At 39.6% G+C, this 15,073-nt stretch overlaps 2 protein-coding genes across 8 annotated transcripts in view; one reads left to right on the top strand and one right to left on the bottom strand.

Annotated features, from left to right (window-relative positions):
* Positions 1-2,534: 2,534 nt before the first annotated feature.
* On the top strand, positions 2,535-6,611 carry LOC106573500 (insulin gene enhancer protein ISL-2B). Of its 3 annotated transcripts, none has more exons than XM_014148599.2 (6): positions 2,535-2,683; positions 3,033-3,222; positions 3,586-3,800; positions 4,655-4,938; positions 5,289-5,456; positions 5,796-6,611. In XM_014148599.2, the coding sequence occupies exons 1-6, from the start codon at positions 2,626-2,628 to the stop codon at positions 5,910-5,912; spliced, it is 1,032 nt and encodes a 343-aa protein (XP_014004074.1). In that variant the 5' UTR covers positions 2,535-2,625; the 3' UTR covers positions 5,913-6,611. The 3 variants fall into 3 exon arrangements, with proteins under 3 accessions (XP_014004074.1, XP_014004073.1, XP_014004075.1); XM_014148598.2 differs by having other exon boundaries at positions 3,541-3,800; XM_014148600.2 differs by lacking the exon at positions 2,535-2,683 and having other exon boundaries at positions 3,033-3,217; positions 3,541-3,800.
* A 2,221-nt stretch (positions 6,612-8,832) lies between these two features.
* Positions 8,833-15,073, bottom strand: part of LOC106573497 (S phase cyclin A-associated protein in the endoplasmic reticulum) — a 91,509-nt gene continuing 85,268 nt past the window's right edge. For all 5 annotated transcript variants that reach the window (XM_014148591.2, XM_014148592.2, XM_014148594.2 and 2 more), the window contains 3 exons: positions 14,601-14,792; positions 9,961-10,009; positions 8,833-9,714 (listed from right to left, as the gene is read on the bottom strand). In XM_014148591.2, the coding sequence (XP_014004066.2) occupies positions 9,611-9,714; positions 9,961-10,009; positions 14,601-14,792 (345 nt within the window). In that variant the 3' untranslated portion in view covers positions 8,833-9,610. The remainder of the gene's footprint in view (positions 9,715-9,960; positions 10,010-14,600; positions 14,793-15,073) is intronic.

The following is a 15,073-nucleotide window of genomic DNA, read 5'->3' as shown; positions in this document are numbered from 1 at the left end:
CCTGTGATGTGTTGGGTAGACCGCATCACTATCTGGAGAGCCCTGTGATTGCGGGCGGTGCAGTTGCCGTACCAGGCGATGATACAGCCCGACAGGATTTTCTCAATTGTGCATCTGTAAAAGTTTGTGAGGGTTTTGGGTGCCATGTGTTATTTCATAGTTTTGATGTCTTCACTATTATTCTACAGTGTAGAAAATAATACAACTAAAGAAAACTCTTGAATGAGTGGGTGTGTCCAAACTTCTGACTGGTACTGTATATGTAATTGTGTAGCCATTAAATACAATAAAATGAACATCTAGGCTTACAGTATCAGCACAACATTCTCAACACTACACTCTAGTGGACATTTCATAGCATGCAACCTGAAAGACCTCTCACACCTCAATTTGAATGCCTTTTGTTATTGTTACAGGAGTCAAATACAACAAAATAAAACAAAAATGATCCTATACCTGTATGGTTATGAATATAGCTAGCTAGGGTTTTTAATGTTGGTGAGTTAATATATTTCTACGTAAAATGCAGCTATGCTAGCTTTTGCTAGCAAGCTAGCTGATAGCAGATTTGAGGTTAGTGTTAAGTTTAGGAGTTAATTTAATGGGTTAAGGTTAGGGAAGGGGAAGGGTTAGTTAAAAAGGTTAAGGTTAGGGGAAGGAATAGCTCAAATGGTTAAGGTTAGGGTTAGAGGAAGGGTTATCTAACATGCTAAGTAGTTGAAAAGTAGCAAAAAGTTGTTGAAGTATGTTGTTGAAAAGTTGCTACTTAGCTAAAGTTGTCAGTGATGAGATTTGAACTTGCCACCTCTTGGTCGTGCTAATCGCCTACCCATCCAACCTGACTAACTAGCCTACTTTCGTTTTTGCCTTAAGTAACCATCTGTCTTATGTGACCATACCAAACGTGATATATCTGACTAATTTGAGCGTCCAGAATTTACGTTTACTATGTCACCTCTAGTCTAAGAGACCAGGCTGCTGGAGACGTGCGTCCACAATGATGAAATCATACCCATTGAACCTATTGTTTATCATCACATACTTCCTCATTAACAGGCATGCATTAATTGTTGGTTATGTTAAAGATATCCATTACAAATGTTAAATGGTGCACTTTGCTACGTATCCCTTAACCAATGTGTATATCACATGCAAAAAAAAAAGTATGGATTTTCCATGTCAAAACGTGTCTTAAAACGTACCGAAAAGGGTCAATCTTTTCTAAAGATTTCTTGATTTATATATGCGGACAATACTAATCAAATTTGAATTTTGATTATACAATATTTCAGAATGGGAACATCTTGCTATTATACTTATACATTTCCAAAACAAAATTCAGAGTAGTCTAATAAATGTCAGTTCAATGAATGCGTGGCAAAATAGCTTCTTCATTTATTTTTGGGGGGGATTTTGTTAGATTTGTATAAATTGACAAAATAACAATATTGACTAACTAATTTGGCTGTTATTTAAAAACAGAAACAACAAAATGGTCCTTTCTGCTCCAAAAGGACCTTTCTGCGTCTTTTCCAGTAGAGGGCTCACTCATAGAACTCTGGTTCTCTGTGAGGTCTCTTGTCTAATCTTACTTTATGAAATCCAGGCTTTCAATATGATTTCGCAATGCATATTATACGTTTTTGTATTGTCACCAGGAAAAATAATAATGATAATAAAAAATAATATTAAGAAGATAAAAAATGAATAGGTCTGCATAATCATTATCATCACCGTAATACTTATCACAATCATAAGTATAGAAGCATAATCATAACAATAAAGTTACACTTTCCACTCAACATATGTGTGAAAATCTCTTTATGTTAAGAAAATGAAACAGTTTTTAGTATTTAGACTTTTTGTCTTGGGTCTTTCTTATCATTCCCAATATTATGCAACACATTTCAATGAAAATTACAAAACTTAATTTCGAATTTCTTTAAATTACCTTTAGAACTTTTCTTCCTGTTCCATGATTTTTAAACAAAAAGAAAACGCTGGCTTGGACACAACAGAACACGGATGGAGGTGGTCTATGTTGATCCAGTAGGCCTACAGCGATTCTCAACCGGTGGGTCGTGCATTTAAAGTGTGTAGAAATGATAATTCACTTTTGTTTTTTTATAATTTAACCTCTGAACAATTTTTCTTTAATCACAGTCTTTTCAATAGAGTAGTTATTAGCAGCGCTATTTAGCAGTTTGTAGATTTTTTTGGTCTCAAACCAGTGAGTTTAGCATTATTCATCAAGAATATGGGCAAAATGTAATTATTGAAAATGAAAAGGTGGGACTGTTGTTCCCTTATCATATAATTGGTACATTTACTATCAATATAGCATTAAAATCGTTTTCCAACAATTTGGGTCCGGAGGCAAAAACCAGTTGAGAACCACTGATCTAGTAAGTAGTCTATTGTTTCATAGTCAAAGCCTTTGCATAGTTTACCCCCTCCCCAAACGCACAGAGGTCCAGGTTTACATGTGACGTCACTCTGCGCGTGGGACATTGCTCTTCTCTTCCCACCTCAATCGAGGAATAGAAGTTAGCAGTCAACCAGGAACGGGACCGGGCAGTCTTCCACTCAATTTCTTAATCTATCGGCCTGCACTATCCCTCCTGTATGGTGGATATTATATTAAATTCTTCTTTCTTGGGTGATATGGGGGATCATTCCAAAAGTAAGTAAACATTCGTGTCCGTATTTTAACTTTGACCCAGGCACATTTAAGATTGAATTGATCGTTAACAATATTGGGCTATTATTGGAACATTTCACGATTTTTTTGTTGCATTGGTCAATTTCGATAACTGAAAATGGTGATGTGAATACATCTTAGGTCTACGGTTAGTTATACCGGTATATAGCTACGGCCCTTCGTTCTGGAAATGACAAGGATAACAAAACAGGACGACACCGTTGCATGCTGCAGAGTGGACACTGGACGAACATGCGGGGATTTAGCGAGTATATCTGGTGATTACATTGGTGTAGGTGGTGGTAGCATTAATATACTGTGCATTCGACAGAGAAGTCTGGAATCGCAATGTGTGTGGGCTGTGGGAGTCAGATCCACGACCAGTACATCCTGCGGGTCGCCCCGGACCTGGAGTGGCATGCTGCGTGTCTGAAGTGCTCGGAATGCAGTCAGTACCTGGATGAGACGTGCACTTGCTTCGTCCGAGATGGCAAAACATACTGCAAAAGAGATTATGTAAGGTAGGAGTTGACTAAATTTCCTCACTAACGTGATTTCAGAGCTTTGGAATTTCCAAAGGCCCCAATTGTGAAACAATTGTAGTTAGGCCTACTGAAGTGGAAATATATGAAAAATTGTTCAGACTGCTTGTTGACACTAAACAGTTTCCACATGAGAGAGAATAGCACAACCTAGTCAACGTTTCTGGTTTATTTGGTAAAAATACAATAAAAGGTTGACTTGTGTCGTAGGCTATTCGTCTCCTTCATCTGACTAAATTGGATGTTTTTGTTATGCATTATAAGGTATTGAGACCAATGTTCCTATGTCCTTTTCAGATTATTTGGGATTAAATGTGCAAAATGTAACATTGGCTTCTGCAGCAGTGATCTGGTGATGAGAGCTCGTGACAACGTTTACCACATGGAGTGTTTTAGGTGCTCGGTGTGCAGCCGGCATCTCGTGCCGGGGGATGAGTTCTCTCTGCGGGACGAGGAGCTGCTGTGTCGGGCTGATCACGGTTTACTTCTGGAACGGGCCTCAGCGGGAAGCCCCATTAGTCCGGGAAATATTCTCTCCAGGTCTTTTCATATTGCCGGTCAGTGAACGAATAATGGTGGTAATAATAATGAGAGTATAATATTAATAATAAGGTTAATAACAACGAAAGGATATAGCATAATAATAATAATAATTGTAAAATATATATTTTTTTATAATAACAGTTATTATTATACATGTCTGCAAAATGTTCCTTTCACTGATCAAGTGTGCAGACTTTTAAGCCTATAGGTTTATTACATTACTTTCATTGGTAGACTAAACATATTGGGTGTTGTTTGTATCTATTAAGTTGTTAAAGTTATTAGACTAAAGTGTATGTCAATTCGTTTATTTTGAAAACGATAAGGTAACATTTTGGCTGTGTAAAGGGGGTATGGTGCAATGGTCGATATATTTTTGTTAATTGAAATACTGAAAGTTTTGAGTTTGTAGGTGTGAAGTTAGAAAAAGAGAGAATAAAAGACGTCGATCGAAATATGATTCTACAACAGAAAATAAATGAATGTTATGTGGGAAGCATTTTAAATTGTATTTGTAATTCACAAAATGTTTTTGAGTTAGTATTTGAAGGGATATATTGTATAGCCTGTTTAATTAAAGTTTACCAAAGCATCGTATCAATTATCACGAAATTACATGATCATCTTGATTATTCTTTTTGGTTGAGGACCTCTTCACTGTGGAATGTGGATGTTTTTTTATGATTGTGTTTTTTTCTTCGTGAGTTTCCTATGCTCCTGCCTTGATTGTGTAATTGCTAGGGAGAAGTAGGGAGAATACGTGTATCTATCAGCAGTCATGATTACCTTTCGTTGCGTTTCTAAATTTGGCTCAGTCAGTGGAAATGACATTTTCAAAGATATTTCCTTTTGAATATTTGTCCCACAGATCCTGTGTCAGTCCGACAGCCTCCTCATCGGAACCACGTCCACAAGCAGTCAGAGAAAACCACTCGGGTGCGAACAGTATTGAACGAGAAGCAGCTTCATACCCTTCGGACCTGTTACAATGCCAACCCAAGACCAGACGCTCTTATGAAAGAACAATTGGTAGAGATGACCGGTCTTAGCCCAAGGGTCATCAGAGTTTGGTTTCAGAACAAACGTTGTAAAGACAAGAAGAGAACTATATTCATGAAGCAACTTCAACAACAGCATCACATCGATAAAACTGTAAGTTAATTTAGACATTCCAATTCAACATAAACATTTTGGTCTACTAAAAATAAAGGTGTTATTTAATAGGGCGTGCGAAATTAAATGTAATGAAGGCATATTTTTATCTAACTAGGTAAGTCAGTTAAGAACACATTTTTATTTGGGTTTATTTGGGTTAACTGCCTTGTTCAGGGGCAGAACGACAGATTGTTACCTTGTTAGATCAGGGAATGATCTAGCAACCTTTTGGTTACTGGCCCAATGCTCTAACCACTAGGGTACCTGCCGACCATATTGCACTTTGAATGTTGAGAAAACCAGATGGATGGTGGTGAGATGTTTGTTGTGATACATTTTATCTGTAGAATCTTCAGGGGCTGACGGGTACACCTATGGTGGCAGGCAGTCCAATTCGACACGACAACACGGTCCTAGGAAACCCAGTAGAGGTGCAGACTTACCAGCCCCCCTGGAAGGCCCTGAGCGAGTTCGCCTTGCAGAGTGACCTGGACCAGCCCGCCTTCAGGCAGTTGGTAGGCACACACTCTCCCAAACACACACACACACAACACACACACACACACACACGATAATTTTGCAATAAATGTATGTTTATTCAAATATCATCCACTCGATCACTGAATGGCCAATCTCAATTCAGATTAGAGAATGCGATTTTATTCAGTCAAATATTTCTAAATTAAATAAATGCTTTTCAGCATCAAATTCGAAGGCTGGTCGATCTACATGAATATTCATATTGGCCTAATATTTGCATTGGACTTCATCGAAACATAAGGGTCAATATAAATATGCAATAAGCAATATTGGGAGAAAAAAAACGCTAATTAAAACAACCGTTTCCATCGCAGGTGTCTTTTTCTGAATCGGGCTCCAAGGGGAACTCCTCCGGCAGTGATGTGACCTCCTTGTCGTCGCAGTTACCGGACACCCCGAACAGCATGGTACCAAGTCCGATGGACACGTGAGACCAGCCCAACAGTGACGCTTCGAACTCCAGCATGCGCCCGCGTGCCCTGCATGAGAATTGGCTAGTTAACATCTTTGAGAGGAAAAGGATTTCATCTTATTTAAAGAACAATAACGCTGGATTTGTCTATGAGGATGCACCATTTGTTCACGGAGGGACCTGTCTGCATTGCTCAGGATCGGATGAATTTTAAGTTACCAGCCAGTGACAACCAAGGGCTATAACTAAAGCAGAGGCTGAGCCTCGGATCTTACCTAGATGGTTGGACATAGCCTACGTGAGGATTATATCTACAAACATTCAACTTTATTATGAGTCGCTAGCTTGTAATGATGAACATATCAGAACATTATCCATAGTGGCCAACAATTGTATAGTTTCATCTATGTAAGTTTCCTATGTCGGGTGGCGACCATGTGGAGACCCATGACTCTATAGATGTGCATGATTTCTAGAGATGATTTAAAATCAAGCCTTGTAAAATATTGTAATTAAGTGGATGGGATACAGATTGTGGAACCTTTCAAGAAAAAGTAAGTTATTGATATTTATTATGCGAAAATGTAGGCTATCGTAATAAACCCATATGAACTGTTTCATGTCTAATGAACTCTGCATGTGAAATCTCATAGATGCAGTAATTCAATCAAATATTAACCGACATTTCAAATGGACAAAATAAATCACTATGTATTTATGAAACGGCTATTTCATGGGGGTTTTGCGTTGCCATAAGCCTATGGGCTTAATCTAAACTATGTAGCCAGGCTGAAAAACGTTTGAGATATAATAGGCCTATAGAATCTCAAATGAATTTCGAACCATCCAAAATAAATCACAGTGATGTCAGTTAAGACCACAATCTTTCAGGGAATCGCGTTAGTCATTAGAGAAAATCAATTTGATATAGGCTATCATTTTAATGGCGTATTCAAAAATCGTAATGCAACAGAATCACAGTTGGTCAAATGCAAGCGTTTCTATATTGAGGCCTGTTCGTTAAATACAATTGAGGACAACATGTTGTTTATTTAATTGTCCTCCACATATGGATTTGCGATGTGATCATTCCAGTTTCACTTGTAAAGTCACAAGTCTAGACAGAGGACAGGGCTCGGCGGCTCCTTATCTACGCTTGGCATCATCTGCAAACGATACATTGAATGGAACCACAACAAACCCACCTCTCTCGGTCGCTGGAGTCTGTGCTGAAGGGGACTCCCACCCTGCGAACGCATACTGGCATGTCTTGGGTTTATTTTCATTCCAGGCAAAATCCTGGATAGCCTCTGGACAAGGAGCGCAGGTCAAGATACTGACGACATACTAGACCTCAACAATTTGTTGTTGAGAATGAACTTTCTGATCAGAGGACTCAACAGCATTTTAACCTCTTAATCACGATCGGAAACATGATCAGTCTTTCAGCACAGTACATAGTAGTCCTAGCTAGGTCTCTATATGTGACTTCTGGCATCAAATCAAAAAGCCATTAGGCCTATCCTGCCATGCATAGTCTTTTATGTCAATAATTGTAGCTATGCAACAGTAGCCTACTGACCAACAAATTCTGCCCTATACCCTACCTAATCTTTCCTCTGGAAATATTTCATAATCGTGGTTAAAAGGCATTTTAGAAACAAAGCATAGATTTGAGATACAAATTATTTCCCCCTTAAACATACTATATACACATTCATATTCACTTGATAAATGTTTTGCATATAAGGAAGGCGATGTCTAGAATAAAAGTTTACTTTCAAAGTCGCACAGAAAATAACAGCATCCATAGACCTCAAATTTTGGAATTGTTTTATCCATTATCCATAGGCCTAGATAGGCTATGTAGTTAGTTGTATTGTTGCATATTTCTGTCATTTACACAACTCATTAATTGGTCCATAAAGCCATTTAAGAGGGGGGGTTGCAAGACAACTGGCAAATAAATAAAGTGCGTAATGCCTATATGGCTTTTGGCACGTCAGATCGCGGTTTAACAGTTTTATCTAATTTCCATTTGATCAGATAATTATATAGTATGGAAATCTACAGTTGACAATCAGCCATCTAACTGTATGTGATAGATATCATTAGTCCAAACAGCAGCATTCGTTGCGCTCCGAGCGGCAGAATGAAAATAGATGCTGTAATTTCCTCCTACGTCATTTCAGGATTTCACCTAACCGATAACAAATGATAGGAATCTAATGGACACATTTCCCATATTAACGTAATCAGCTGTCATAAACCTGACCTTAAAGCATATAAGATGTATAAATAATTAGGCTACTCCACAGTTTGGGGTAGGGGTAGGCTACACTATTTCTGGGAAATAATAGACCTAGGCTACTTTTCAAGCGGCAGGCCCATTGTAGAGCTGCAGTATGCTGCATGTGAAATGTTTTTGAGTCTTATGCATTTACTATCCCTTAATATGAGAGACCTCTTCGGTTGATATTAAAGTTGAAGAGACACTTGCCAAGATTTGTGAGAATATACCCAGCCCTGTATAGGTTTACGTACTGAAAATAATTATTCAATACTGCATTAATTTCTAGGAGTTCTCTTTCAAAAAATATCCACTTGTATGTCTCCATGCTGGGCGCTCTGAATTAACTGTTGGGTTTGATTGGGCTGCTCCAGGCAAGAGCAGAGGATTGACTGGGCCTGCAGAACTGAGTCTGGTATAGAGAAGGACCAGCCATTTTGTTTTAACCCAGCTCCTCACACCACCTGGGATATTAATCACTATTACAAATGTTACAATGCTGTACAGGCACAAAATTACACAGGCAGAGAGGCTACAGTCAGTACTTCTCACTAATTGTCACTTGACGATCAGTAGACATAGGGGAAATCACTAAGACTTGAATGAGTGAGCTGCACAGTCTAGATACAAATAACTGGAGGACAATGAATGATGCATAATAATAAATAATTTATTAATGGGATAAAAATGTAATTTACTAAATCAATTATATTTTGTAAGTTCTTCACAGCATAAAGGCAAGAACAAGGGAAACATTTGTACTTGAAATCAGGACAGCTCCTACTAGAGCAAATTTAAATGTACAGAATAAACACATATCGGCTATGTAACTTACATATTGAAGTACAAAACTGCCCAACGCCTGTAAAATAACTACAGGGAGAAAAACATTCTGATCAGGTCATTCACATCTTAACTGTATATGAAAATATTAAAGGAATTAAAAGGAAGTACACAGTATTATTGATTAACATGTTATGTAATCTAACCATTATGAGAGTGCTTTTGATTATCTCTGCTCTCTTCTGCTACGTTGTCATTCTATCCACAATAGAAACACAACACGAAAACAAATGACTTGGTTGGACAAGGAACAGAATTATTGTGCGTGACTCACGGAAAAATACACAAGATACTCACTTCCAACTCAAACTTTCGTGCAAATCGCCCATGGACATCGATGGATGACTTACACAAACATTTTAGTTATACATGTGCATCTCAAGTTAGGATTTACCCCTTGTCTTCTAGGATTTCAAGAGTTTTGGGAAGGCTAAGAACTGCATTTTTAAAGAATAAGCCCATATGCAGACTTCAAATCTAAATGGGAAAGTATGTAGTGTAGAATGGAGGGTGAAGTGTCGGTTTCTACTTTGTAGTGTTTTTCATGTGTATGTGCGTGTTTGAGGTCAGCATGCAATTCTGAATTAGTCCTCCTGCTTCTTGAGGAAGAACTGCAGTGCTGAGTCCCATTGGTCTCTGGGAAAGCGGTTGGACAGCTCACAGTAATCCAGTGGCTGAGAGACTCTGTCTGCATGGTGACAAACCATAAGATTTTTTTTTTTTGTCTGAGCAAGATGCCTCAGGATTATACAATAATATTTAAGAATTACAATTGTCAATTGACCAAAACAATTTATGTATATTCATATTTTTCAATTGAAAATACTGTACTGTCACCTTTTGTTTTAAATAATTGGTGAATGCATTAATACCTTTTAATGCAAAACTATTTTTATTTTTTTTAAAGTGAAAAATGGCATTGAAGAATACCTACCTCCTTGTTGCATTCTGTTGTCTGGATGGTTCTCACTTGAGGCACCATCCTGGAGGAAATAAAAGAGGAATATGTCAGAGTGATCCACAGTATTAAGACAGGAGTAGGGGAGATGCCAGACACCATTGTTCACCAGCTGTGAAGAAATTGAACATTTTATCCACCATATCTAAGCAAACCATAACTCATCATGCTTGAAGCTAAACAAACTAAAAAAGGTACGAACAGATAACTTTACCTTAAACATAAACTTTCGCATTCATTTTGCAATGATTTCATGATGCCGGATTTGATCCTGACAACGGTGTGTTTTTAACATCCGAAAGAACTCAGTGTATTTTACATACTCATACATTCTGTTTGCAGTCCCTGCATGTCTCCCTGTTCTGATTAACACACACATTAAAGCTTATAAAGATGTCACACTATACTCATCATTTCAATATGAACCATATCCTTAAAGGGATAGTTCACTCAAACTATAAAATGACATTGGTTTCCTTACTCTGTAAGCAGTCCATCTATGTACAAGGTATGATAGCAATCCACGCTTTGGTTTAGTTTCCCTAGCAGTAGCTGGTACTGTTTCCTAATGCTAACGTTTTAGCATTTGTGGCACAAATCCTATTCAATTCATGGAACCGATATTATACTGAACAAAAATATAAACGCAACATGTAAAGTGTTGGTCCCATCTTTCTTTAGCTGAAATAAAAGATCCCAGAAATATTTTACCTGCACAAAAAGCTTAATATTTGTTGTTTTTTTTAAGAGCAAAAATGTATTTACATCCTTGTTAGTGAGCATTTCTCCTCTGCCAAGATAATCCAACCACCTGACAGGTGTGGCATATCAAGAAGCTGATTAAACAGCATGATCATTACACAGGTGCACCTTGTGCTGGGGACAATAAAAGAGCACTCTAATATGCAGTTTTGTTACACAAAACAATGCCACAGATCTCTCAAGTTTTGAGGGAGTGTGCAATTGGCATGCTGACTACAGGAATGTCCACCAGCGCTGTTGCCAGATAATTGAATGTTAATTTCTCTACCATACGCCGCCTCCAACATTGTTTTAGAGAATTTGGCAGTATGTCCAACTGGCCTCACAACTGCAGACTACGTGTAACCACGCCAGCCCAGGACTTCAACATCCAGCTCCGTCACCTATGGGATCGTCTGAAACCAGCCACCCAGACAGCAGATGGAACTGTGGGTTTGCACAACTGAATAATTTCTGCACAAACTGTCAGAAACCGTTTCAGGGAAGCTCATCTGCATGCTCGTCATCCTCACCAGGGTCTTGAACTGACTGCAGTTCGGCGTTGTAACTGGGCAGATTGCATGTATGGCGTCATGTGAGTGAGTGGTTTGCTGATGTCAACAGAGTTGTGAACAGAGTGCCCCATGGTGGCGGTGGGGTTATGGTATGGGCAGGCATAAGCTACGGACAACTAACACAAATTAATTTTATCGATGGCAATTTGAATGCACAGAGGTACCGTGATGAGATCCTGAGGCCCATTGTCATGCCATTCATCCGCCGCCATCTCCTCTTGTTTTAGCATGATAATGCACAGCCCCATGTCGCAAGGATCTGTACACAATTCCTGGAAACTGAACATTTCCCAGTTCTTCCATGGACTGCATACTCACCAGACATGTCACCCAATGAGCATGTTTGGGATGCTCTGGATCAATGAGTATGAGTGTAAATTCGCACAGGCATCGAAGAGGAGTGGGACAACATTCCACAGGCCACAATCAACAGCCTGATTAACTCTATGCAAAGGAGATGTGTCGCGCTGCATGAGGCAAATAGTGGTTACACCAGATACTGACTGGTGTTCTGATCCACATCCCTACCTTTTTTTCAAGGTATCTGTCACCAACAGATGCATATCTGTTTTCCCAGGCATGTGAAATCCATAGATTAGGGCATTAATTTATTTCAACTGACTGATTTCCTTATATGAACAGTAACTCAGCAAAATCTTTGAAATTGTTGCATTCATATTTTTGTTCAGTGTAGCATTTTTGTTCATGTTCAAATCATCCATAAGTGACTTTGGTGAATTTCACAATCAATTGTAGGCACTGTACTTTTGAATGATTTGAACATGATGTGCAAAAAATGCCAATATCAGGCCCACGACTTGAATGGGATGTGTGCCAGAAATGCTAAGAAGTTAGCATTTAGAAACAACGCCAGGGAAACTAAACCAAAGCACGATTGCGGACATACTGTCCATAGACTGTTTATAGGTTAAGTAAACCAATATGTCCATTTGTAATTTGGGTGAACTATCCCTTTAATACTACTAAAATAGCAAAAGTACTAGCAAAACAAGTTTTTGCTTCATCTCAGGTTAATTCTATAATAAATAATGACAGGGAAGTCAGATCTTCCCACTGTTTAGCTGAAATTACAATAGCCTGTCCCTCTATTGTGCGAGCTAATCTTAATGTAAATAATGGTGGTAGCTGGGCGGTGAGAGGCGATGTTGTCAGAGAAGATGAAGGAGACAGCATGTTTACTGGAGGCTAAACCACTGGCAGGTAAATCCACTGAGGAAGCCATGTAGGTGCTAAATATCCACCAGGAGACAGACACATTAAAAAAGGTCCAATGCAGCCGCTTTGATATCAATATCAAATCATTTCTGGGTAACAATTAAGTACCTTACTGTGACTGTTTTCAATTAAAACAAGATTAATAAGTAACTAAAAGAGCTTCTAAGTTAAAGAGCAATTTCTCATACAAGGATTTTGCTAGGACTGTCTGGAAGAAGCCTGAATGGGGTTGGGAAAACGGAAAACTAGCTTTTATTGGCTGAGAGATTTGGAACTCTTTCTTATTGGTCTATTGACTAATTTACCACCTGGGGATGTCACCAGGCAGGCCAAAATTCCATCCCACCAAAACAGGCAGAAATTTCAGGCAGTCTTTTCAAGCAGCCCTTGCAGTAAAAGGGAATTACCATAATTTTCACAGTATTATTCCAACCTCAGTGTGTAAATAAACACAGAGTATACCAAACATTAAGAACACCTTCCTAATATTGAGTTGAACTCCCCCCACCCTTTTCCCTCAAAACAGCCTCAATACGTCGGGGAATGGACTCTACAAGGTGTCGAAAGCATTCCACAGGGATGACCCATGTTGACTCCAACGCTTGACATCAATAAGGGATCATAGCTTTCACCTAGTCAGTCAATGTCATGGAAAGAGTAGGTGTTCTTAATGTTTTGTATACTCTGTATACAGTGCTTTTGGAAAGTGTTCAGACCCTTTGACTTTTCCACATTTAGTTACATTACAGCCTTATTCTAAAATGGATGAAATTGTTTTTTCCCCCTCATCAATATACACATAATACCCCATAAGGACAAAGCAAAAATGTATAAAAAAGAAATATCTTAAATATCACATTGACATAAGTATTCGGAGTACTCAGTACTTTGTTGAATCAACTTTGCCACCGATTACAGCCTCCAGTCTTCTTGGGTATGACTCTACAAGCTTGGCACACCTGTATTTGGGTATTTTCTCCCATTCTTCTCTGCAGATCCTCTCAATCTCTGTCAGGTTGAATGGGGAGCGTAACTGCACAGCTATTTCCAGGTCTCTCCAGAGATGTTAGATCAGGTTCAAGTCTGGGCTCTGGTAGGGCCACTCAAGGACATTCATAAACTTGTCCCGAAGCCAGTTCTGTGTGGTCTTGGCTGTGTGCTTAGGGTTGTTGTCCTGTTGGATTGTGAACCTTCGCTCCAGTCTGAGATCCTGAGCGCTCTGGAGCAGGTTTTCATCATGGATCTCTCTGTACTTTGCTCCATTCATTTTTCCCTCGATCCAGACTAGTCTCCTAGTTCCTGCCACTGAAAAACATCCCCACAGCATGATGCTGCCACCACCATGCTTCACCGTAGGGATGGTGCCAGGTTTCCTCAAGACGTGACGCTTGGCATTCAGTTCAATCTTGGTTTCATCAGACCAGAGAATCTTGTTTTTCATCGTTTGAGTCCTTTAGGTGTCTTTTGGCAAATTCCAAGCGGTCTGTCATGTGCCTTTTACTGAGGAGTGGCTTCAGTTTGGCCACTACCATAAAGGCCTGATTGGTGGAGTGCTGCAGAGAATGTTGTCCTTCTGGAAGTTTCTGTCAGAGTGGCCATCGGGTTCTTGGTCACCTCCCTGACCAAGGCCCTTCTCCCCCGATTGCTCAGTTTGGACGGGCGGCCAGCTCTAGGAAGAGTCTTGGTGGTTCCAAACTTATTCCATTTAAGAATGATGGCGGCTACTGTGTTCTTGGGGACCTTAAATGCTGCAGAAATGTTTTGGTACCCTTCCCCAGATCTGTGCCTCAACGCAATCCTGTCTCGGAGCTCTACGGATAATTCCTTCGACCTCATGGCTTGGTTATTGCTGTGACATGCACTGTCAACTGTGGGACCTTATATAGACAGGTGTGTGCCTTTCCAAATCATGTCCAATCAATTGAATGTACCATAGGTGGACTCCAATCAAGTTGTAGAAACATCAAGGATGAAGAATGGAAACAGGATACACCTGAGCTTAATGTCAAGTCTCATAGCATTCCGAAAATGAAAGCGTCGCCAAAACATCAGTGTGTGTGTTACCTGTATGAAGGTGGCCAGTAGCACACAGCTCATCTCCTGTTGCAGGATAACCTTGTTCTGGGGATTGTTGAAGCAGGCTGAGATGAGTGTGGGGAAGAGCACTTTGATGAGGCGCGGGTGGCTGAAGTACTGGAAGGGCAGCTGACACAGTTTCTGCAGCACACTGGGCTGGCGGCCAGACTGCACTATCACCTGGAACACACAGAGCAGGGCCAGTCAGCCAGTGCCACCCGTAAATCACTGCCCTGCACCCCTCCCACCCGTAAATCTGCCACTAAAACAACACACAAACACCCATTAGGAGGAGAACTGGAGGGCACAGCATCCCACCACACAATTACAGGTTATAAAACACAATGATGGGATGTTTTGCTCTTCCTTTGTACTGCAGGTAATTTCCAAGCTGTTGTGAAATGGGGGCAACAAGAAATAGTAATGAGAAATATCTTGACTTCATTATCAAAAGATATAGG

This window comes from Salmo salar, chromosome ssa16 (genome assembly GCF_905237065.1).
Source record: "Salmo salar chromosome ssa16, Ssal_v3.1, whole genome shotgun sequence".
Classification (NCBI taxonomy): Eukaryota; Metazoa; Chordata; class Actinopteri; order Salmoniformes; family Salmonidae; genus Salmo; species Salmo salar.
Note: the sequence above shows the minus strand (reverse complement) of the source record. Positions and strands in the feature narration are given on the sequence as shown.

Excerpts from the sequence above, each read along its gene's own strand:
- LOC106573500 (XM_014148598.2), top strand. The coding sequence starts at position 2,626 with ATGGTGGATATTATATTAAATTCTTCTTTCTTGGGTGATATGGGGGAT. Across the intron at positions 2,684-3,032 it reads TATGGGGGATCATTCCAAAA|AGAAGTCTGGAATCGCAATG; the intron begins GTAAGTAAACAT and ends TGCATTCGACAG. Across the intron at positions 3,223-3,540 it reads TGCAAAAGAGATTATGTAAG|ATTATTTGGGATTAAATGTG; the intron begins GTAGGAGTTGAC and ends TGTCCTTTTCAG.